This window comes from Bombina bombina, chromosome 7 (genome assembly GCF_027579735.1).
Source record: "Bombina bombina isolate aBomBom1 chromosome 7, aBomBom1.pri, whole genome shotgun sequence".
Classification (NCBI taxonomy): domain Eukaryota; kingdom Metazoa; phylum Chordata; class Amphibia; order Anura; family Bombinatoridae; genus Bombina; species Bombina bombina.
This window is the reverse complement of record NC_069505.1, coordinates 346701494-346725665: the sequence shown is the minus strand read 5'-3', so window position 1 is coordinate 346725665 and position 24172 is coordinate 346701494. Positions and strand designations below refer to the sequence as shown.

The window sequence follows — 24172 nt, the reverse complement described above, 5'->3', positions numbered from 1 at the left end:
AGCGTTAATTACCCCCTCCCTCTTTCCAATATAGTTATTAATGGGCTTAAAATCACGGGTGCGTGCGCACATGCACCCTCGCGTTCACCCAGTAACATGCGCGCAATTGAAGGACAAGATCCGGAAAGGCCTACAGCAATGGGCCGCCCACCCGCAATCGGCATCATCGCTGGCTGATGCAGAGAGGGCCACAGAGTGTCTCTCTCTGCATCAGTGGCTAACAAAAGGGTATTGCAGGAGGCCTCAATATCGAGGCATCACTGCAATACCCTGGAAGCGATCACGATCGCTTCCAGAGCTTCAAACCCCAGAGGATGTGTCAGGCACGTCCTTAGTCACTAACTGTATTTTTTTTGTAGGACGTGCCTGACACGTCCTTGGTCGTTAAGGGGTTAATTTTGTCTTTATTATCCCTTTAAGCACAGGTACAGTGGGTATGTGACAGTCCATTGCTGTATATTTTTGAATTTTATGGAGTGTTGACAAAAGCACTAGACTTGGAATAATAAAAAATATCAAAAACATTGCAAGCTGGTTAAAAACATGATTCTGGAGCCAAATAGCCAATTGATATTTACGGCCTTTTGTTAAAGTTAATATTGAAAATCATAGTGAAAAATGCACGTTATGTTTTAGGTACTTGTTTACAGTATAGGGAACTGATTTTTCAACTTTGATGTCTAGATATTCTAGTTTGGCACAGCATCTGTTCGGAGAGAACTAGGTCTGAAGTTGATGTGTGATGAAATAAAATAGGCGAAAAGGTACATAAAATATAACCTAATTTGCTAAATATTACATTTGGGTTTGACATAATTATTTAAAGTAGTATATTCAGTAGTCAGCTGCATAATTTGTAGGAGCTAAGAATGGATTTTATGTAAAGGTGTAATAAGCACTTTATTAGTCTAGGCGGGTACTGCAAAGCCAAAAGCTTTATGAAACGGCAGTATAGAAGGCTGTTTTTAAAAGCTTGACTTGTAATTATCTGTTGTATCATCTTCTATAATTTATTCCAAGTTTTTATTTACAGTTTACTATAAAATAATATCACCTTTACGCTACTTTTGTTATCTTCTCTTACAAAAAGCTATCTGCTTTCAACTGCTCTTCTGTTCCATCTCTAGAAATTCCTTTTCCGGTTTGAGTAATAACACGGTGTAACAAATTTGGATGCTTTCCAAAGCAGGCTGTTTTATTTAAACTTGCAGCACTATCCTTGGCAGAGAGAAAACCATGTATGGCAGTATATTTACTTCTGTATTTCGATGTTGGTAGTCTGTTTAGAAAGCTAGAAAACACGATTTGGTTGACCACCTAAACTTATTTTATACAGTGATTTGAAAAACAGGAAACATGGGTAATACAAATATTTACAAACGCAAACCTAAGAGTATAAATAAAGATGCTGCTTAGAAGATTAAATGGAAAATGTTTTGATGTCTGTTTTTTTTCCTCTCTCAAATCAACACAATTAGAAAATAACACTTAAAAGGAGGTTAACCTCTTAAGGACATATGACGGAATTTTTCCATCATAAAACAATTGAGCAAACTGAAAGCTGTGTCCTTAAAGGGTTAAACATACGTTTTATATTTCCAACGTTGTATTTGCTGTCCCTTTATTTGCATGTGAATTGATCCCTTTTGTCTAATACCACTTTCACAAGGTTTTTATACTCCCAAAGTTGCCAGGTTTAAATATTCACTGTCTGCCTCTCCAGAAACCCCATCTTTTTATTTTCAATATATGGCATCACTGGGCTATATCATTAATCAGAAGCAGTAAAGCTCTGTCTGTTGGGAAGAAGCCGTGTGCTCTTCTTCACCTCTGCTGTAACTGAATAGAAAATTACTATCCTGGTTAAAGGGACATGAAACCCAACATTTTTCTTTCATGATTTAGATAGATTTTGGTTCATTTAAGAATGTAAGAAAAACTAAACACCCCCCCCCCCCCCTGTACTGATGGTATTGGTCTCTTGTTTCACCCCTTCACTATCCAACCAACAAAGTTCTGAATCTTGGTGTCCTTTGTTGAAGAAACAGCAATGCAAAAAGGTGAACCAATAACGTTATGAATATATGTGCAGCCACCAATCAGCATCTCTTGAGCCTACCTATGTATGCTTTTTCATCAAAGGGTACTAAAAAACGAAGCAAATTAGACAATAGAAGTAAATTAGAAAGTTGTTTAAAATGACATGCTCTCTCTAAATCGCGAAAGAAAACATTTAGGTTTCATGTACTTTTTAAGAATGTAAAAAACTAAAAAGCAAAACTCTTCGCCCCCCCCCCCCCCCGTACTGATGGCATTGGCATGTTCCATCCCTCCACTATCTAACCAACAAAATTCTGAATCTGCTTGACCCAAGGGCTATGTAAATTTTACAACCCTGCTTACTATTTTTTCCTATTCTTCCTATTTTTTTTACTTATACTAGAAGCCTATATTGACACAGTTGACTTTAAGTGATCACCTACCGGTAGTTAAAAAAAAAAAAAAAAAAAAAAAAAAGTGCTAAACTCACCCTTTCATCTCTCAATGAGTTGACGTTTCCACTTCTAAAACGATAGCCGTGCTAGTCATCTGACCGTGTTCTGTATGCTAGCACGGCTATTGATTTAGAGGTGGAAAAGTCACCTCATTGGTAAAGAGCGCTGTGCAGTGGGCGGACACTTTTTTTATTTTTAGTTATGGTAAATCCTATTGTTTTTTTAAACACTCAGATTTACTATCAGTTTAACTTTTTTCCAATTTGATGCATTTTATTTGTGTCAACTCGGTCTATTCATTTTAGCACCTACCTTAGAGCTATAGCTCCAGCTTATGATAAAAACCGCTTCTAGGTATTGAACTTTTTTCTTTTTGTCTATTCTGATGTTTTCCCTGTACTTTTCAAGAAGGAGAACTATCTTTTACTCTCACCACACGGTACCAATTGGTTTCCTGGATTGAGTATTTTTTGCGCAGTGTTTATTGCTTATATCACTTTTTATTTAATTTTTATGTTTGATTTCTGGCACAAAATGTGTATTTATATTTATTTGCCCATCAAAACAAAGTTTAAATGCAACCTTCCTTTTTTTTTTTTTTGGAACCGCATCTCTATGTGAAAGGTCCAATTCTTCGACTGTTATAACGTGTTGGAGTATAGTTGGGAGATGCATAGAATACATAATTGTATTTCTGTTAATATATAATGCAGGTATTTTTATTCTAACTTAAACAAGTTACTTTATGCAAGATAATATTATTATTAATACTAAAATGACTATGAGAGTTCTTATTGTCAAGTCCTCAGTTGCCATGACTTGGCTATAATTTTTAGGATGTGTTTTTTTTTTTTTTTATAAATGCTAAAATTGACTGAACCTGATTGGCTCACCTGTGTTACTTGACTGAAGCAAGTCGCTTAGAGAGAATGCATTTTATGGCCCCATATATTGTGTGTGCACTGTTTTGTTTTTAAAGGGACATGAAACCCACAATTTTTCTTTAATGATTCAGATAGAGAATACAATTTTAAACAACTTTCTATTTTACTTCTATTATCTAATTTGTTTTATTCTCTTGGTATAATTTTTTTTAAGGAGCAGCAATGAACTACTGGTTTCTAACCGAACACATGGGTGAGCCAATGAAAATCGGTATTTATATGCAGCGACCAATCAGCAGCTAGAACCTAGGTTCTTTGCTGCTCATGAGCTTGCCTAGATAAATCTTTCAGCAAAGGATCACAAGAGAAGGAAGCAAATTAAATAATAGAAGTAAATTAGAAAGTTATTTAAAATTATATTCTCGTTCTGAATCATGAAACAAAATTTTTGGGTTTCATTTCCCTTTAAGTGTGATATTATTTAAAATATTTTTTTATTATTTCTTTAGGAGGTTATAACAAGTTTCATATGAAATATCCAGAACATTGTGAGTCCAGCCTGGATAATTCTAGCCCCAGTGATCCTTCACCAACATCTGTCATAGGATTAAGTGGATTAAGGATCAGTTCGGAATGTTCTGATGGCGAATCTGATCGGGACCATAGCAGTGCCACAGAATCTGATGGGAGCCCAGCCCTCACAAACCAGTCAACATTCCCAGTGCAGATACTTCCATATTTATACCTTGGATGTGCAAATGATTCCACAAACTTGGATACATTGGCAAAATATAATATAAAATATATTCTCAATGTTACCCCTAATCTACCAAACAAGTTTGAACACAATGGCGACTTCAAATACAAACAGATTCCAATCTCTGACCACTGGAGCCAAAATCTTTCTCAATTTTTTCCTGATGCCATATCATTTATTGGTAGGTATTCCTAATCCAACCCGTTTTTATTTTGTTTAAAGATGCCCTGACCACATTTAAAGGGATAGAAAGGTTGAAGTTAAAATGTACATGGGTGTATTTCAGTTCTAAATAGAGGCATTTTGCAATATACCTTCATTAGAAAAAATGCTTCTAGTAAACTATTACTGTTTTCCAGTGGCATACTCAGATATGCTGCGAGGGCCAATGCACCAGTATTCGGGCTCAGAGAGTTGGCAGTGGTGATGTGAATACTTAGTTTGTGTCATATAAGCCACTATTGACTATATGAGAAGGTGTAATGCCCCAAAGCTGTGATCTGAGATGTGATTGCAGAAAGAATGGGGCACAAGCAGGAACTGTTTGCACTTTGCTTTGCAGTGTTGCTCCAGATCAGGCTGTTCTCTTCAAACAGCATTGTGCTCTGGCTCCACTATGTAAGTTTTCCTTACACTGTCTGAAGAGAACACATTGCAACTTTAGTGCAACTTGCCTAATTTTAAATTTAATTTTATTTCAAAATGACCTGCATAAAACAAAATTTGTAAAAAAAAAAAAAAAAAAAAAATGTTGCAGAAAGTGAAAAAACATTCTTCCTCTGCGGTCTAATGAATACTGGTGCTCAGCCCTCACAGGATATGAAAAGCACTAATAATTTTTACTAGAAGCATTTTTGCTAATGTAAGTATATTGTAAAAATACTTCTATTTAAAAATGAAATGCACCTGTGCATATTTTAATTTGGACTTTTTGTATATACCTTTTACTCCTATTATCAAATTTTCTTCATTCTCTTGGTATGTTTATTTGAAAAGCAAGAATTTAAAGGGACGCTGAACCCAAATTTTTTCTTTTGTGATTCAGATAGAGCATGCAATTTTAAGCAACTTTCTAATTTACTCCTATTATCAAATTTTCTTCATTCTCTTGGTATGTTTATTTGAAAAGCAAGAATTTAAGTTAAGATGCCGCCCCATTTTTGGTGAACAACCTTGGTTGTCCTTGCTGATTGGACAGCACCAATAAACAAGTGCTGTCCATGGCTCTGAACCAAAAATTTGCTGGTTCCTTAGCTTAGATGCCTTCTTTTTCAAATAAAGATATCAAGAGAACAAAGAAAATTTGATAATAGAAGTAAATTAGAAAGTTGCTTACAATTGCATGCTCTATCTGAATCATGAAAGAAAAAAAGTTGGGTTCAGTGTCCCTTTAACTCATTTGATAACTTGTTTTTTCATAGATATATTATATACATAAAATTAATACATTAGACCATGGCTTCATATGCCATGCTCAGTATAAAAATAAAGCAGATCCCACACTACAGAATTCCATCCTATGTGTAGCCTCCTTGTACATTGCAGCAAAAGAATGAGAAATTATATTATTTACTAGTTGAGTTAAAAAGTCACTTGTAAGTAGAGAGAAGATTGCTAGTTTACTAAATTTCTTAAGGGACAGTCAACACCAAAATTGTTATTGTTTAAAAAGATAAATAACGCCTTTACTACCCATTCCCCACATTTGCACAGCCAACATTGTTATATTAATGTAAGTTAGAACATTTAAAACTGTGCTTTCTCCTATGGAGTGTTGGCTGACACTGCACTAATTAGCTAAAATGCAAGTCAATCGATAATAAATAAAAAGTCATGTGATCAGGGGGCTGTCAAGAGGCTTGATTATATACAAGGTAATCACAGAGGTAAAAAGTATATTAATATAACTGTTAGGTTGTGCAAAACTGGGGAATGGGTAATAAAAGGATTAGCTATCTTTTTAAACAATAAGCAATTTGGAGTTGACTGTCCCTTTTAAATATAGGAAAAAGCGCGCGCCCCCCCCCCCCCCCCCCTTGCTTATTGCAAACTGAGAAGTAGTGGGATTTCTCCAACATTGGTGTGTCCGGTCCACGGCGTCATCCTTACTTGTGGGAATATCTCTTCCCCAACAGGAAATGGCAAAGAGTCCCAGCAAAGCTGTCCATATAGTCCCTCCTAGGCTCCGCCCACCCCAGTTATTCTCTTTGCCGTTGCACAGGCAACATCTCCACGGAGATGGTTAAGAGTATGTGGTGTTTAGTTGTAGTTTTTTTAATTCTACTATCAAGAGTTTGTTATTTTAAAATAGTGCTGGTATGTACTATTTACTCTGAAACAGAAAAAGATGAAGAGTTCTGTTTGTGTGAGGAAGATGATTTTAGCAGACAGTAACTAAAATCGTTTGCTGTTTCCACATAGGACTGTTGAGATGAAGTAACTTCAGTTGGGGGAAACAGTTAGCAGACTTTTCTGCTTAAGGTATGACTAGCCATATTTCTAACAAGACTGTGTAATGCTGGAAGACTGTCATTTCCCCTCATGGGGACCGGTAAGCCATTTTCTTAGTCTCAAACAGAATAAAGGGCTTAATATGGGCTATAAAACTGGTAGACACTTTTATGGGCAAAATAGATTGCTTTATTTGGGCATTTTATACATGCTTATGCTTGTAATTCACACTTATAAGCTTGGGGAATGTTTTTTTAACGTCAGGCACTGTGTTAGACACCTTTCCAGACAGGAAGGGCCTTCCCAGTTGTAGGCTGAGCCTCATTTTCGCGCCATTACTGCGCAGTTACTTTTGAGAGCAAGACATGCAGATGCATGTGTGAGGATCTGAAAGTAGTTGGAAAAGTTCCTAGAAGGCTTCATGTGGTATCGTATTCCCCCCTGGGTTTGGTAAAATCGCAGCAAAGGCTGTAGCTGGGACTGTAGAGGGGTTAAAACTGTAACCGGCTCCGGTTTCTTTATTTTAAGGGTTAAAGCTCTGAAAATTGGCGTGCAATACTTTGAATGCTATAAGACACTGTGGTGAAAATTTGGTAAATTTTGAATAATTCCTTCATACTTTTTCACATATTCAGTAATAAAGTGTGCACTGTTTAAAATTTAAAGAGACAGTAACGGTTTTGTTTTAAAACGGTTTTTGTACTTTTTTGACAAGTTTAAGCCTGTTTAACATGTCTGCACCTTCAGATAAGCTATGTTCTATATGTTTGAAGATCAATGTGTGTCCCCCTTCAAAATTGTGTGATAATTGTGCCATAGCGTCCAAACAAAGTAAGGACAGTATTGCCACAGATAGTAAAGTTGCCCAAGATGATTCATCAGATGAAGGGAGTAGACATAGTTCTACATCATCTCCTTCTGTGTCTACACCAGTTTTGCCCACGCAGGAGGCCCCTAGTACTTCTAGCGCGCCAATGCTTATTACTATGCAACAATTAACGGCAGTAATGGATAACTCCATAGCAAATATTTTATCCAAAATGCCTGCATATCAGAGAAAGCGTGATTGCTCTGTTTTAAACACTGTAGAGCAGGAGGGCGCTGATAATTGCTCTGTCATACCCTCACACCAATCTGAAGGGGTCATGAGGGAGGTTTTGTCGGATGGGGAAATTTCAGATTCAGGTAAAATTTCTCAACAGGCAGAACCTGATGTGGTGACATTTAAATTTAAATTAGAGCATCTCCGCACACTGCTTAAGGAGGTGTTATCTACTCTGGATGATTGTGACAACCTGGTCATTCCAGAAAAATTATGCAAGATGGACAAGTTCCTAGAGGTTCCGGTGCACCCTGACGCTTTTCCTATACCCAAGCGGGTGGCGGATATAGTGAATAAGGAGTGGGAGAAGCCCGGCATACCTTTTTGTCCCCCCTCCTATATTTAAGAAATTATTCCTATGGTCGACCCCAGAAAGGACTTATGGCAGACAGTCCCTAAGGTCGAGGGGGCAGTTTCTACTTTAAACAAGCGCACTACTATTCCTATCGAGGATAATTGTGCTTTCAAAGATCCTATGGATAAAAAATTGGAGGGTTTGCTTAAAAAGATTTTTGTACAGCAAGGTTACCTCCTGCAACCCATTTCGTGCATTGTTCCTGTCACTACAGCAGCGTGGTTCTGGTTCGAGGAATTAGAAAAGTCGCTCAGTAGAGAGACTCCGTATGAGGAGGTTATGGACAGAGTTCACGCACTCAAGTTGGCTAATTCTTTTATTTTAGATGCCGCTTTGCAACTAGCTAGATTAGCGGCGAAAAATTCAGGGTTTGCAATTGTGGCGCGCAGAGCACTTTGGCTAAAGTCTTGGTCAGCGGATGTATCTTCCAAGACAAAATTGCTTAATATCCCCTTCAAGGGTAAGACTCTCTTTGGGCCAGAATTGAAAGAGATTATTTCAGACATCACTGGGGGAAAGGGCCATGCCCTCCCACAAGATAGGCCTTTCAAAGCCAAGAATAAGTCTAATTTTCGTTCCTTTCGCAATTTCAGGAACGGACCGGCCTCTAACTCTGCATCCTCTAAACAAGAGGGTAATGCCTCTCAAACCAAACCAGCCTGGAAACCGACGCAAGGCTGGAACAAGGGTAAGCAGGCCAAGAAACCTGCTGCTGCTAACAAAACAGCATGAAGGAGTAGCCCCCAATCCGGGACCGGATCTAGTAGGGGGCAGACTCTCTCTCTTTGCTCAGGCTTGGGCAAGAGATGTTCAGGATCCCTGGACACTAGAAATAGTTTCTCAGGGTTATCTTCTGGAATTCAAGGAACTACCCCCAAGGGGAAGGTTCCACATGTCTCACTTATCCTCAAACCAAATAAAGAGACAGGCATTCTTACATTGTGTAGAAGACCTGTTAAAGATGGGAGTGATACACCCAGTTCCAACGGCGGAACAAGGAATGGGATTTTACTCAAATCTGTTTGTAGTTCCCAAAAAAGAGGGAACTTTCAGACCAATTCTGGATTTAAAGATCCTAAACAAATTTCTCAGAGTACCATCGTTCAAAATGGAAACCATTCGAACGATTCTACCCACAATCCAGGAAGGTCAATTTATGACTACCGTGGATCTAAAGGATGTGTATCTACATATTCCTATCCACAAAGAACATCATCAGTTCCTAAGGTTCGCCTTTCTGGACAAACATTACCAGTTTGTAGCACTCCCATTCGGGTTAGCCACTGCTCCAAGGATTTTCACAAAGGTACTCGGATCCCTTCTAGCGGTTCTAAGACCAAGGGGCATTGCAGTAGTACCGTACTTGGACGACATTCTAATACAAGCGTCGTCTCTTTCAAAGGCAAAGGCTCACACAGACATCGTTCTGGCCTTTCTCAGATCTCACGGATGGAAGGTGAACATAGAAAAAAGTTCCCTGTCTCCGTCGACAAGAGTTCCCTTCTTGGGAACAATAATAGATTCTTTAGAAATTAGGATTTTCCTGACAGAAGTCAGAAAGTCAAAACTTCTAAACGCTTGTCAAGTTCTTCATTCTATTCCTCGTCCTTCCGTAGCTCAGTGCATGGAAGTAGTAGGATTGATGGTTGCAGCAATGGACATAGTTCCTTTTGCGCGAATTCATCTAAGACCATTACAACTGTGCATGCTGAAACAGTGGAATGGGGACTATACAGACTTGTCTCCAGTGATTCAAGTAGATCAGAAGACCAGAGACTCACTCCGTTGGTGGCTAACCCTGGACCACCTGTCCCAGGGAATGAGCTTCCGCAGACCAGAGTGGGTCATCGTCACGACCGACGCCAGACTAGTGGGCTGGGGCGCGGTCTGGGAATCCCTGAAAGCTCAGGGACTATGGTCTCGGGAAGAGTCTCTTCTCCCGATAAACATTCTGGAACTGAGAGCGATATTCAATGCTCTCCGGGCTTGGCCTCAACTAGCAAAGGCCAGATTCATAAGATTCCAATCAGACAACATGACGACTGTTGCTTATATCAATCATCAGGGGGAACAAGGAGTTCCTTGGCGATGAAAGAAGTGACCAAAATAATAAAATGGGCAGAGGATCACTCCTGCCACCTATCTGCGATCCACATTCCAGGTGTGGAAAACTGGGAGGCGGATTATCTGAGTCGTCAGACATTCCATCCGGGGGAGTGGGAACTCCACCCGGAGATCTTTCCCCAGTTGACTCAATTATGGGGCATTCCAGATATGGATCTGATGGCGTCTCGTCATAACTTCAAGGTTCCTTGCTACGGGTCCAGATCCAGGGATCCCAAGGCGACTCTAGTGGATGCGCTAGTAGCGCCTTGGACCTTCAACCTAGCCTATGTGTTTCCACCGTTTCCTCTCATTCCCAGGCTGGTAGCCAGGATCAAGCAGGAGAGGGCCTCGGTGATCTTGATAGCTCCTGCATGGCCACGCAGGACTTGGTATGCAGACCTGGTGAATATGTCATCGGTGCCACCATGGAAGCTACCTTTGAGACAGGATCTTCTTGTATGTACAGGGTCCATTCGAACATCCAAATCTGGTCTCCCTCCAGCTGACGGCTTGGAAATTGAACGCTTGATTCTATCAAAGCGTGGGTTTTCAGATTCGGTGATAGATACTCTAGTTCAAGCCAGAAAACCGGTAACTAGAAAAATTTACCATAAAATATGGAAAATATATATCTGCTGGTGTGAATCCAAGGGATTCTTATGGAATAAGATCAAAATCCCTAAGATCCTTTCCTTTCTACAAGAGGGTTTGGATAAAGGATTATCAGCGAGTTCTCTAAAGGGACAGATTTCTGCTTTATCTGTCTTATTACACAAACGACTGGCAGCTGTGCCAGATGTTCAAGCATTTGTTCAGGCTCTGGTTAGGATCAAGCCTGTTTACAGACCTTTGACTCCTCCCTGGAGTTTAAATCTAGTTCTTTCAGTTCTTCAAGGGGTTCCGTTTGAACCTCTACATTCCATAGATATTAAGTTGTTATCTTGGAAAGTTTTGTTTTTGGTTGCTATTTCTTCTGCTAGAAGAGTTTCAGAGTTATCTGCTCTACAGTGTTCTCCGCCCTATCTGGTGTTCCATGCAGATAAGGTTGTTTTGCGTACTAAGCCTGGTTTTCTTCCAAAGGTTGTTTCTAACAAAAATATTAACCAGGAGATAGTTGTTCCTTCTTTGTGTCCGAATCCAGTTTCAAAGAAGGAACGTTTGTTACACAATTTAGACGTAGTCCGTGCTCTAAAATTCTATTTAGAAGCTACAAAAGAGTTCAGACAAACTTCTTCTCTGTTTGTCGTCTATTCTGGTAAAAGGAGAAGTCAAAAAGCGACTTCTACCTCTCTTTCCTTTTGGCTTAAAAGCATCATCCGATTGGCTTACGAGACTGCCGGACGGCAGCCTCCAGAAAGAATCACAGCTCACTCCACTAGGGCTGTGGCTTCCACATGGGCCTTCAAGAACGAGGCTTCTGTTGATCAGATATGTAAGGCAGCGACTTGGTCTTCACTGCATACTTTTGCCAAATTTTACAAATTTGATACTTTTGCTTCTTCAGAGGCTATTTTTAGGAGAAAGGTTTTGCAAGCCGTGGTGCCTTCTGTTTAGGTAACCTGATTTGCTCCCTCCCTTCATCCGTGTCCTAAAGCTTTGGTATTGGTTCCCACAAGTAAGGATGACGCCGTGGACCGGACACACCAATGTTGGAGAAAACAGAATTTATGCTTACCTGATAAATTACTTTCTCCAACGGTGTGTCGGGTCCACGGCCCGCCCTGGTTTTTTAATCAGGTTTGATGAATTATTTTCTCTAACTACAGTCACCACGGCACCCTATAGTTTCTCCTGTTTTTTTCCTCCTGTCCGTCGGTCGAATGACTGGGGTGGGCGGAGCCTAGGAGGGACTATATGGACAGCTTTGCTGGGACTCTTTGCCATTTCCTGTTGGGGAAGAGATATTCCCACAAGTAAGGATGACGCCGTGGACCGGACACACCGTTGGAGAAAGTAATTTATCAGGTAAGCATAAATTCTGTTTTCCTTGTTTCTATGTTCTTGAGCTGAAGTCTGAGCTCCAAGTCATGTTAGTGTTTAATTCAAAAACATAAATGAGGGTGTTTGTATTAATTTATGTGGGTTACATTAGGACTGGTACATTTATTTATATTTTGGAAAGGATTTTTATTGATCTATCAAGGACAAATCAAGGTGCACAGGAGTTGTTACATTCGTGGTCCAGCTTCTTGTGTAAGAAACAAAGTCATAGACTTAAAATTACATATAATAGTTTGATAGGATTGATTTCAGTAAATTCAGATTCATTATTTGTGTCAACCTTAATTCTGGAAAATAATTCCAATTTCCTAACAGAAGCTGCTCTCTATGCAATAGGTAGTTTTAACAGTTGCAAAGATCTGTGAGTAAGGAGTTTTCAGTTTACAAAATGGTTCAGGAGCCTAATAGAGACATTTCAGGGGAGGGGGTGCAAAATAATAGTTAAAATAGCCCATCATGCCACCATCTAAAAAAAAAAAAATCGTAAGTGAAAATATAGAGTTTAGAGGGACTATTTTTATCTATGGTAAATATTCAAATTGTATGAAATCACTTTTTTTTTTTTTTTTGGAAAGGGATTTCAAGACTGTTATGAAATAAACCAAAACAGAAAAGAGTGGCAGGCTCTCAAGTCCAAATACTATAAAATCAAAAATTTATTGGGCAACTTAAAAAAGTACACAGACATGGCAGTAAAAGCTAGAGCAAAGAATCTTACATGTTTCGCGCCCCCTACAGGCACTTAATCATAGATGAGGTACTCTGTGAGAAACCTCATCTATTTATGCAGTGAGTAACATAGATTAACTATTTCCTTGCCTCACAAACACAAATAGAAAAAGGCTAAAAACAGAATGCTGAAGCAGTTAGATACAATGGTAGAATCTCAGTAGGCTAGATTTCAAATATAATAGAAAGGAACAGACAGTGCAGGAGATAACAGACAAATTATGCATGATAATGACACTGAAGAAATGAGATATTACATTTTGTATGGTAAAATCTTAGAGATGTTAACAAAGAATGGAACTAAGATAGCATCATGTCAAAAAATTCTCCATGTACATAAAGAATATATGTATAATGTACAAAGAAAAATTTCTTATAAAAATTTCTTATAGATATATGTAAAGTTGCGTGAAAGATATATACATAAAACTATAATTATACATATAACCATAATTCTAAATTTTAAATTTTAACACTTTGCAATGGGAACAGCAGAATGCAAATAGGTCCCTAAGGAGAAAGATCAATTGTTTCATATAGGAACAGGTGGGTACAGATAGATACATAGGGATACATATAGATACATATAGGTCAGGGCATGGATAGAGAAGGTGCATAGGAGTAGAGTTGTAATTTAAACGTCAGTTTAGTTATCAATAAAGTAATCTATATCACATTCCCTATTCATGCCCTGAGGGGCGAGAGTCTTAAGTTTAAGGATCCAATAAAGTTCCTTCTTTTCCAAAATTTTAGCCTTATTGCCTCCTCTAATGGGGACCACAGCCATATCTATGATCTGGACTGAGAGACTGGCCTTATATGTTAGATGAAAATTATTAAAGTGATTGGCAACTGCGGAATCCTTATTATAATTTTTGACATCTCTAACATGTTCGCTATACCTGGTCCTGAGCATCCTCGTCGTTTTTCCCACAGATGCTCAGGACCAGGTATAGCGAACATGTTAGAGATGTCAAAAATTATAATAAGGATTCCGCAGTTGCCAATCACTTTAATAATTTTCATCTAACATATAAGGCCAGTCTCTCAGTCCAGATCATAGATATGGCTGTGGTCCCCATTAGAGGAGGCAATAAGGCTAAAATTTTGGAAAAGAAGGAACTTTATTGGATCCTTAAACTTAAGACTCTCGCCCCTCAGGGCATGAATAGGGAATGTGATATAGATTACTTTATTGATAACTAAACTGACGTTTAAATTACAACTCTACTCCTATGCACCTTCTCTATCCATGCCCTGACCTATATGTATCTATATGTATCCCTATGTATCTATCTGTACCCACCTGTTCCTATATGAAACAATTGATCTTTCTCCTTAGGGACCTATTTGCATTCTGCTGTTCCCATTGCAAAGTGTTAAAATTTAAAATTTAGAATTATGGTTATATGTATAATTATAGTTTTATGTATATATCTTTCACGCAACTTTACATATATCTAAGAAATTTTTATAAGAAATTTTTCTTTGTACATTATACATATATTCTTTATGTACATGGAGAATTTTTTGACATGATGCTATCTTAGTTCCATTCTTTGTTAACATCTCTAAGATTTTACCATACAAAATGTAATATCTCATTTCTTCAGTGTCATTATCATGCATAATTTGTCTGTTATCTCCTGCACTGTCTGTTCCTTTCTATTATATTTGAAATCTAGCCTACTGAGATTCTACCATTGTATCTAACTGCTTCAGCATTCTGTTTTTAGCCTTTTTCTATTTGTGTTTGTGAGGCAAGGAAATAGTTAATCTATGTTACTCACTGCATAAATAGATGAGGTTTCTCACAGAGTACCTCATCTATGATTAAGTGCCTGTAGGGGGCGCGAAACATGTAAGATTCTTTGCTCTAGCTTTTACTGCCATGTCTGTGTACTTTTTTAAGTTGCCCAATAAATATTTGATTTTATAGTATTTGGACTTGAGAGCCTGCCACTCTTTTCTGTTTTGTGCTATTTTGGCTTCCTGATCCCGGCCTTCCCGGCTACGGCTCTCCGTGCTTTAGTTGCTTTTGACTTTGGGACTCTTTTCAAACCGCATTGCATAGCGGCTTGCTCTCTGGGAACAGACTTCCGGTTTGTGGGGGATCGATAGGCTGCGTTTGCCGTTCACTCTACTCAGTGTTATGAAATAAAGCCTCCATTAAAAAAGAAATATCATTCAATAGTGTTTTAGAGTAATGATAGCCAAAAAAATACACACATGTCTCACACTAGTGGGAGCTAGCTACTGATTGGCGCCTGCACACATTTGCTCTTGTAATTGGCTAATTGGATTCATCTAGCTGTTAGTAGTGCAATGTTCTTCCTTCAGCAAAGGATAACAAGAGAATGAAGCACATTTGATAAGAGAAGCAAATAGGATCATTGTATGTTCTATCCAAATCATGAAAGACAATTTTGGGTTTCCTGTCCCTTAAGTCTAAGGGGTGGATGATCAAAAGAATTGCTGCGTCCGACTATAAATATTAATTTCACTCAAGCAATGGTCAAGGCAGGTAAAATGTTCTAAAAAAAGGGGGGGCTTCCATCTTTGCACAGGCGATTCACAATGTTGTTTCTATAGGAAACTATAGTTCTCACTACCTTAGCACATTCTAAAATCTTTATTAATGATGTCAGCAGTGGGAAAGGGGAATATTTTCAACAGATGCTTATTTACAATATAATGTGCGTTTCTAAAATCTGAAAATAGGCTATGTTTTGTTATATGTCAGACAATCTAAATGTAAACTCATTTTCAAAGTAAATTACGTATATAATATAAAAAAATGCTAATTTCGCCAATGAAAATGTGACAAGACGTGTGTATGTGTAAAATGTTAGCCATTGCTTGCAAATATTATTTAGAACATACCTGTAACGTTTCATTTATGCCCATGCCTAGTTCACACTGTACAGAATAGGGTTTAGTTGCATGATCCTGATATGTGCTGTGATAGTTTAAATGTTAGATATCTCACAATTTTTCAAAAAACGGATTTACTTGTGCCCACTATTGAAAATGGGAAAAGTTGTGGCCTCTTCTGTGAGACAGTAATATCCTGTATTGTTATTTTGTTTCTAGACCAACACCTCTCTAAATGATTATTTTTTTTTTTTACAATAAATGGAAGTTAGTAAAATTATATAATAAGCAATTTTACAGTGTAGTGCATATATATATATATATATATATATATATATATATATATATATATATATATATATATATTCATACATACAAGCACAAAATACCCATAATGCCCCAGCTCAAATGGATTATTCATTTGCTAGTTTTCTTCATAAATGGAAAGAGTCCATATCTGCATTCATTACTTTTGGGAATTAAGAACCTGGCCACCAGGAGAAGGCAAAGACACCCCAGCCAAAAGCTTAAATACTCCTCCCACTCCCCTCTTCCCCAGTCATTCTTTGCCTTTCGTCCCAGGAGGTTGGCAGAGAAGTGTCAGAAGTTTTTCCTCTTATGGAGGGTAGTACTCTTCGTCATGGGACGGGAGCTTTAAGTAATACTGTCAGTAAGGGCCTAGATAAAAGTTAGAGTCCGGAGATGCAGGTAGAGTCTTCTTTCTGCGAAACCATCGCGACTTATATTAACAGCTCCACAAGCAATCAGTGTTGTCTAACTTCGCTTCGCTGCCTGCTTTCTTCTCAAGTCTATGGCAGAGGCGCTCTACTATTCATCACACTTGAAGGGCCATGTTCCTGTTCCACGGCCTAGATTCCGGTAAGATCGTTTCATTTTACTTCATCAGCATGTACTGTAACTTATTTGTTTTCCGTAAGGAACTATCTTGCGGGACTTAAGTATAATATAGGCCTCAGTGAGGCTCCTTTGGTATCTTGGAATCGAGGGTTAATATCTCCCGAGGGGGATTATTGAACAGGGGGGTTTTAAATCATGTTTATGTGATTCAATCCTCTTATGTGTAGTGTTAACTGGGCTCTTGGCTTAGAACATAAAGGCCTTTGGAAGTGACACAACCTTATGGTTGGGCGCGCTTTCTTTGGAGTGTACGTTTTGGTCTTCCATTTCCGCATTTCTGACCGTGTGGCGACTAAAGAAATTAGAATCTGCTAGTGTCTGGTTTTAGGAGGTGGTGAGTGCCCCAGCCATTGTGGGTGTCAGGTGCCGTTTAAGTTTTTTCCTTTAGTCCATAATTATTATTTTCTCATTCTAGTTATGGAGGATTCTGATGCTGAGACTGTTCAAATTTCAGATTCTTCGACATGTGAAGAATGCAAATTGGCCCCGTTGACACAGGTCAATCAGTTATGCCGTGTTAGAGCGCCCTGTTCCTCGGACTCGGGGGTTCTGTCTTCCGAGAGACGAGTTCCTTACCGCTCCCTACTACTACACATGCGGGTAACTAAGATTGTTTATCCCTCCTTACAGGGCGGCTCAGAGGTTGCAGCTCATTTTCACTTGTACATATTTTTGCCGATTATGCATCTGCAAAGTCCAGACGTTTATTTGTGCTTGTGCCCGATCGTCCCGGGTCTACCGGCCTTGGGGGGCCTATACAGTTCCCTGCTGGTGTAGCTGTCCCTGAGTGTTGTGCCTTTTGTTACAGAATAGCGCGCCTCTGCGTTTTTACTCAGACACGTTTTTGAGTTATTAGAGGATCCTATCCTTAATGGATATGGGAATCTGCAGTATTCTGCTTTGAATTGTTCACCTCATTAGTCATGTGGGGATGACGTAATCTCCTGATTGTCATTTGTTGTTAAGATTCTTCACAGTTTTTGTTGGAAGATCAGGGTTCCGTTTGGCTGGTCCTGCGAGTCTGCCTGTTCTTCTTAGGCGTTTGCCTACGGGCTGCCTTATATTCTCGCTGTTACTTCTGCATAAGTTGTTAAGGGACATGTTAGTCCTATGTTTGTCTGTTATCTCTTCCCCTCTAAGGGAGGCTTTAGGCAGCTTGACAGTTATGGCCCTGTTGCAGGCTGGTCCGGTTGCGGCGCAGAGTGCTTACTTTATTATTTGTGTTTCTTGTTTTCTTTTGAAAAGTTTCAGCTAAGCGTTATCAAGAGGGTCCGTGAGGCTGGAAGGATCGTTTCAGTCCATATCAAGCCTTCAAGTTGGATGACTGGTTCAGCGGCGTTCCGCTGCGTCACTCATTTTGCTTTTGGGTCTCTCGGGACCTAGAGTATTCTTCCTCACGTGGGAGGATTGGAGGTTTAGCGCCTCCCTACCGCTGGTTTAAGACAGTTTGGCCTTTTGGAGGCTCTAGGAATTGCCCTGTTGAACATACTCCTTCCAGGGTTCTCTGGTCAGTGAGACCTTTGGAATTCCCCATGTGGGTTAAGTCTCCTTATGGGGCCCTGGGTTTCCGTTCGGGAGAGGATTGCTCTTTTTTTAAAACTTTTTGGATTTGTACATTCCTCCATGTGAGTTGGGTCTCCTTTGGAGACCTGAATTTCCCTTTGTGAGTTATTTTTGGCTCTGCTTGGGAGTGTTCTGGATCTGGGGATGTTCCGCATCCTTGGTTGCAGGTTTCCCTCTGTGTCGTATGGTGAGGTGGAGACTAGTCTTGATCGAGTGACCTTGTCCTTGTGGTTTTCCCTTGCTTGGGTAGTCTTGTGGCATTCAAACGCCTATGGGCTCTAGTGTCTTGGTTCGATTTACTGAGTACCGATTTCATTGGCTTTGCGTAGGCTCAATGAACGTTTTCCCATGGAGGGTTTGCTTAAGTACCCCGATGGCCTCGCGGTTCTGCAGGCAAGAGGTTATAGGGATAACCACTGCAGTTTATGCAACCTTCTGTGTGCTAGGTTTCATGGGATTCCTTGCAGGTTCACCTGCATTGGAGAGTGTTCTCTTATTCTGCCTCGTGGGCAGGTACTCTGTCTCTAATGGCCCCCTTTTTCTTAGGGGGGCTTGTTCTCCTATAAGAAGGCCTTGTTTAGGATTTTTCCTAGGATTCAAGGGATGGAACAGAGAGTTTAACCTATTTAGAGAGCAGCATGCACTCTGGGTTGTTCTGATCTTCCGGTGTCTTGCTGACTCCGCGCCCGTTGCTAGACTTCTGGGTCTTCGGCCTTGTAGACTGTCTTCTGGAGCCTCGTTTTTTTACGCTCTTTTTTGTGTGAGTGGGTGCCGTTTTCGGACCTACTGATGCTTGGGCTGGCCCGACTGGGAGTAGATCCTAAGATCGTTGTTCTGCGGGGATGTAATGGGCCTAGTTGAGGTTCTATACTTCTCCCCTTTGGGACCTATGTGTCGGTCTTGCGGCTGGTATTGCCTATCCTGTTTGGCTGCCTTTTACTTTTCGTAAAGTTTTTCTGACTTGGGTGTTTACTCGTCTGGGTCTGCTACACGTATTTGTGTTGAATACTTCAGTATTTTAGGTGCTGACGACTTGAGGACAAGTTTTCTGTGGTCGTTTCGGTGCTTCCACTCGTTGTGGAGAGTAATAATCGGTGTTTCGGATGCCCGGTCCTAGGCCTTGTGTTATGTTGGTCTAGGCGTTGCCTCCCTTTATTTGTTTGGACCCATTTGGGTCTTTGAGCTTGGCTCGTTATAGGGGTCTTCCTTTCTGGAATTTTGTGGCGTCCTTTCAATTTCCTTTGTTTTTTTCTTGCCCTGTCTCTTTTGGAGTTTTGGGCTGGTGTTCCCTTCGCTAGTAAGGGGTGTGTGGTTTTGGGCCGACCAATGGGCGACAGTGTCTCCTGGAGGACTGTTGGTTCAGTTGAGTCTGATTTTGCAGTCTCTAGCTAGGCTTCCGGACTATCTGTGGGTCAGTGTCCTTGGGGCCTTTTCCTTTCAATGTTCTCGGCTTTGGATGAAGCAGGGTTTTGTTGGGTAGTGGTTTCAGGCCTGGTGCCCTCAGAATGGGCCGCCTCTTGTACGCTTCCGTCTAGGCATTCAGTGTTCTCTATAGCTTGGGTATTTTTTTTCCCCAAAAGTAATGAATGCAGCTGTGGACTCCTTTTTTAAAAAAAATTTTTTTTTTATTTATGAAGAAAAACATAAATTATGCTTACCTGATCATTTTCTTTTCTTCAGATGGAAAGAGTCCACAGCTCCCCACCCGTATATTTTTCTGTGGGGCGTCTGTATTTTTATTCTTCTGGCACCTTTTTCACCCTGATATTTCTTCTACTGTTCCTTGTTCCTTGGCAGAATGACTGGGGGATGAGGGGAGTGGGAGGAGTATTTAAGCTTTTGGCTGGGGTGTCTTTGCCTCCTCCTGGTGGCCAGGTTCTTAATTCCCAAAAGTAATGAATGCAGCTGTGGACTCTTTCCATCTGAAGAAAATAAAATTATCAGGTAAGCATAATTTGTTTTTCTTCATAAATATTGTTTTGAAACTAAATAGGTTAAATTCACATATTTATTGTCATCATGCACTATACAAAAGGATCAGTTACACTAACCTTTGCTGCCCATGGCGAGACTGCAGTATTAATCTTTCCGCAAACTGAAGAGAACCCCTCGCATCATACTATGAAGTGTACTAAAACGCCTCTTTCAAGGATTACTTTCAAACAATAATTTGATCACTTTAGAACATTTCACATGCACTTTTAATTTGCTATGCGGATACCTTTTATATTTTGACGAGTTTTAGATCTTCAGATCCTAAGTGAGGTTGAAATCCCATAAAAGATTAAATACGAATAGTGGACAACACAGCAAGAGTTGTTGCGCTAGCGTTGGTGGTATGTTTAGGATCCAAGGGAGTATATGATTTAACATGATACATGGTAGTACACTTTTATGAACATTTAAAGAGGTTTTTTTTTAATAAATGCATCCCTTAAATACGTTTTTTTCTTGTTATGCTTGCACAGTCTTCACCAATAGAGCTGCAGGAGATGCTTTGTTTGCCATGTCCTGCTGGCAGCCATTTTACTCACCTTTCTTACTGAATCTGGTACAGAGTGTGTGATGCTGCTCATTTCCTGCATGCCCTCTTATGGCCAGACTGTTGTAAATCATCTGTGTGAGACAGGTTGCAGTTTCAGAATTGTGATGTCATCACTTATTATTTAAAGGGCCTCTGTTCAGTATGCTTTACCCTTGCGTTGTCTCAGACCTGCTTGTGTGTTCCAGTGTATTACCTGGCTAGTCTGAAGTCTCTTCTGGTTCCTGATCCCTGGCTTCTTTCTGACTTTGCTGTTCTCCTTGTTCCTGATTCCGGCTCGCCTGACTACTCGCTTTTTCTGCTCCTGACTCGACTCGTCTGACTACCAGCTCTGGTTTTGACTCCTGGCTTGTTATTTGACTTGTGGACTTTTAATTATTTTTGTTATTAATAAAGGTGTGATTATTTTTGCACTTCTCATCTCAGGCTGATTCCTGGCACCCTGGCATTACGCAAGGGCCATGAATCCTGATGGTGCTAATAATCCACCTTTTACCTACCATAATTTCCAGGATTGATGAACAGGATCACCGCTTGGATCAATTTGCACTAGCCCTGCAAACCCTGCTGACTCGCACTGCACATTTGGACCAGAGTGTCCCACAAATTAGGGCTGCTCCTGTTTCCACTGCTGCACCTAGGCCTACCAGGAGCATGTCCTGTTCTGCACCTCTACCTCAGCGTTATGGACGCAATCCTAATCAGTGCAGAGGGTTTTTGACAGCTATGGTGGGATTTCTCATCTCTTTACTCTCTGACACGGCCCTTGCCTGGCCTAATCCCTTGTGGGAGACTAATAAACCTGTGATTTCTAATTACTGTGAATTTGTGGCCTCCTTTTGAAGGATATTTGATGTTCCTGCTCGCTCATCTGCTGCCAAACGACTCATGTCCATTCAGCAAGGTACGAGATCTGTTGCTCAGTATGCAATTGAGTTCTGTACACTTGCCCCAGAGGTTGGTTGGAACAATGAAGCCCTTGCTGCTGCCTTTCATGGGCTTTCTGATGCGATTAAAGACAAAGTTGCTGCCAGAGATTTACCAGAGTATCTTGAGCTTTTGGAGTTTTTTTTTTAATCCTAATTGACATCAGACTCAGAAAGAGGCACTCTTTCAAGGAGCGCTTGCAAAAGCCTCCTGTTCAGTTGTCTCCTACGTTGTCATTCCCACCCATGCCTCCCTCTCCTCCCATGTCTCCTGGTCCCAAGTCACCAGGTACTGCTGTGCCGATGCAGTTGGGATTCACGCCTTTAGGAGGAGGGAGGGGCTCTGCCTCTATTGCGGGTTACAGGGCCACCTTTTGAAGTCTTGTCCTACACGGCCTGTTAAACGCTAACACCTAAGGTCCTGTCAGGGGCAGACCTTGGGTGGTTTATCCTCGTCCCCGGAACCGCTAAAGGAAAAACCTTTGGTCATGGTTGTCCTTTCCTGGATGGACTCCTCCATAGTCACCCAGGCTCTCGCTGACTCCGGTGCTGCGGGCTATTTCATTGACAGAGCTTTTTTATAAATGTGTGTTGTGGTGTACTTAGATGATATCCTCATACATTCACCCACTCTTGCGGCTCTGATGTTACACGGTTACGTCAGACTATGTAAGAACGGCCTGATTTGTAAACTCGAGAAATGTGAGTTCCATCAGACTCAAGTAACCTTCCTAGGTTATGTAATCTCCATGGATCCTGACAAGTTGTCTGCAGTGGCCTTCGCTCTATTCAAAGTTTTTTGGGCTTTGCCAATTACTATAGGAAGTTTATTAAAAACTTTTCTTCCTTGGTCAAACCTATCACAGACATGACTCGTAAGGAGAATGATCCACTCCATTTGTCACTTACTGCCAATAAGGCTTTTGAGAGTCTTAAGACTGCCGCTCCAGTTCTGGCTCATCCTAACCCTGTCCTGCCTTTCGTTCTTGAGGTCGATGCGTCTGAGACTGGAGTAGGTGCTTTCTTGTCTCAACATCCTACGCCTAATGGTTCCTTGCATCCGTGCGGTTTCTTCTCTAAGAAATTGGCTCCGGCGGAGTGCAATTATGAAATTGGCGACAGGGAATTACTGGCCATAATTTTGGCACTCAAGGAATGGAGGCACCTTCTCGAGGGTACTAGCGTACCAGTGCTCATTCTTATCAACCACAAGAATTTGACTTATCTATCCGAAGCAAAACATTTGTCGCCCGACAGGCCAGATGGGCGCTATTTTTGTCTTTGTTTAATTATGTGCTCTCCTACCTGCCTGTTAGTAAGAATGTTAGGGCTGATGCCCTCTCTCGTCAATTTTCGCCTCTGTCAAAGGAGTCGTCTGTACCTACTCCAGTTATACCTCCTGACCATATTTTGGCCACCATACATACTAATTTGACTTCTCCCTTAGGGGAGGAGATCATGGCTGCACAAACCAATGCACCTCCTGAGAAACCTAGTGGTAAGTGTTTTGTACCTAAGAATCTTCAAACTAAACTATTTCACACTTACCACTATCCTAAAGCTGCAGGTCACCCGGGCAAGAACCAATTGATTTGGTCTGTCACTCGACAATTCTGGTGGCCAGGTATTCGTTCTGATGTTGCTGCGTATGTTGCCTCCTGCTCAGAGTAAGACTCCTTGACGTCTACCTGTTTGTCTTCTTCAACCTATTGCTAATGGTGAGCATCCTTGGACACATCTTTCTATGGACTTCATTGTCGAGCTCCCTGTTTCCAATGGCAATACTGCTATCCTAATGGTGGTTTACCGTTTTTCTAAAATGTCACATTGCATTCCCTTGAAGTTGCCTACTGCTCAGGAGTTTGCTTCAATTTTTGCCTGGGAGGTCTTCCGTTTACATGGGTTACCCAAGGGAGATAGTGTCGGACAGAGGTAGCCAGTTTGTCTCCAGATTTTGGTGTTCCTTTTGTGCTCAAATAGGGATCCAGCTTTCCTCCTCCTCGGCATATCACCCTCAATCCAATGGGGCTGCGGAACAGTCTAATCAAGCTCTGGAACAGTTCCTCCGTTGCTATGTCTCAGATCACCACAATAATTGGTCTGAACTGTTACCTTGGGCAGAGTTTGCTCGTAATAGTGCTATTAATGCTTCCTCCCAGTTATCCCCGTTCATGACTAATTATGGGTTTCAACCATCCTCGTTGCCCGATTCATTCATGTCTCAGGGTATTCTGGCTTTGTAGGAGCATCTCCAGCAACTCTGTTCCACGTAGGTGCAGATCCAGGATTGCCTTCATCGTTCTATGTAGCGCCAAAAGTTCCAGGCTGATCGTAGGCGTCTGCCTGCGGCTTCCTACCAGGTTGGTGAGAGGGTTTGGCTGTCCTCCTGCAACTTGAACCTTCGTGTGCCTTCCAGTAAACTGGCTCCCCTTTATTGATCTGTTGGAGGACCCAACAGGTCCTCCGACA

The 24172-nt window shown here is 40.7% G+C and overlaps 1 protein-coding gene across 1 annotated transcript in view; it reads left to right on the top strand.

The window, feature by feature from the left end:
• The window catches only part of DUSP7 (dual specificity phosphatase 7), a 57837-nt gene that overhangs the window by 9178 nt on the left and 24487 nt on the right, over positions 1-24172 (top strand). Inside the window, exon 2 of the mRNA XM_053721017.1 lies at positions 3889-4317. Coding sequence (XP_053576992.1) covers positions 3889-4317 — 429 coding nt within the window. The remainder of the gene's footprint in view (positions 1-3888; positions 4318-24172) is intronic.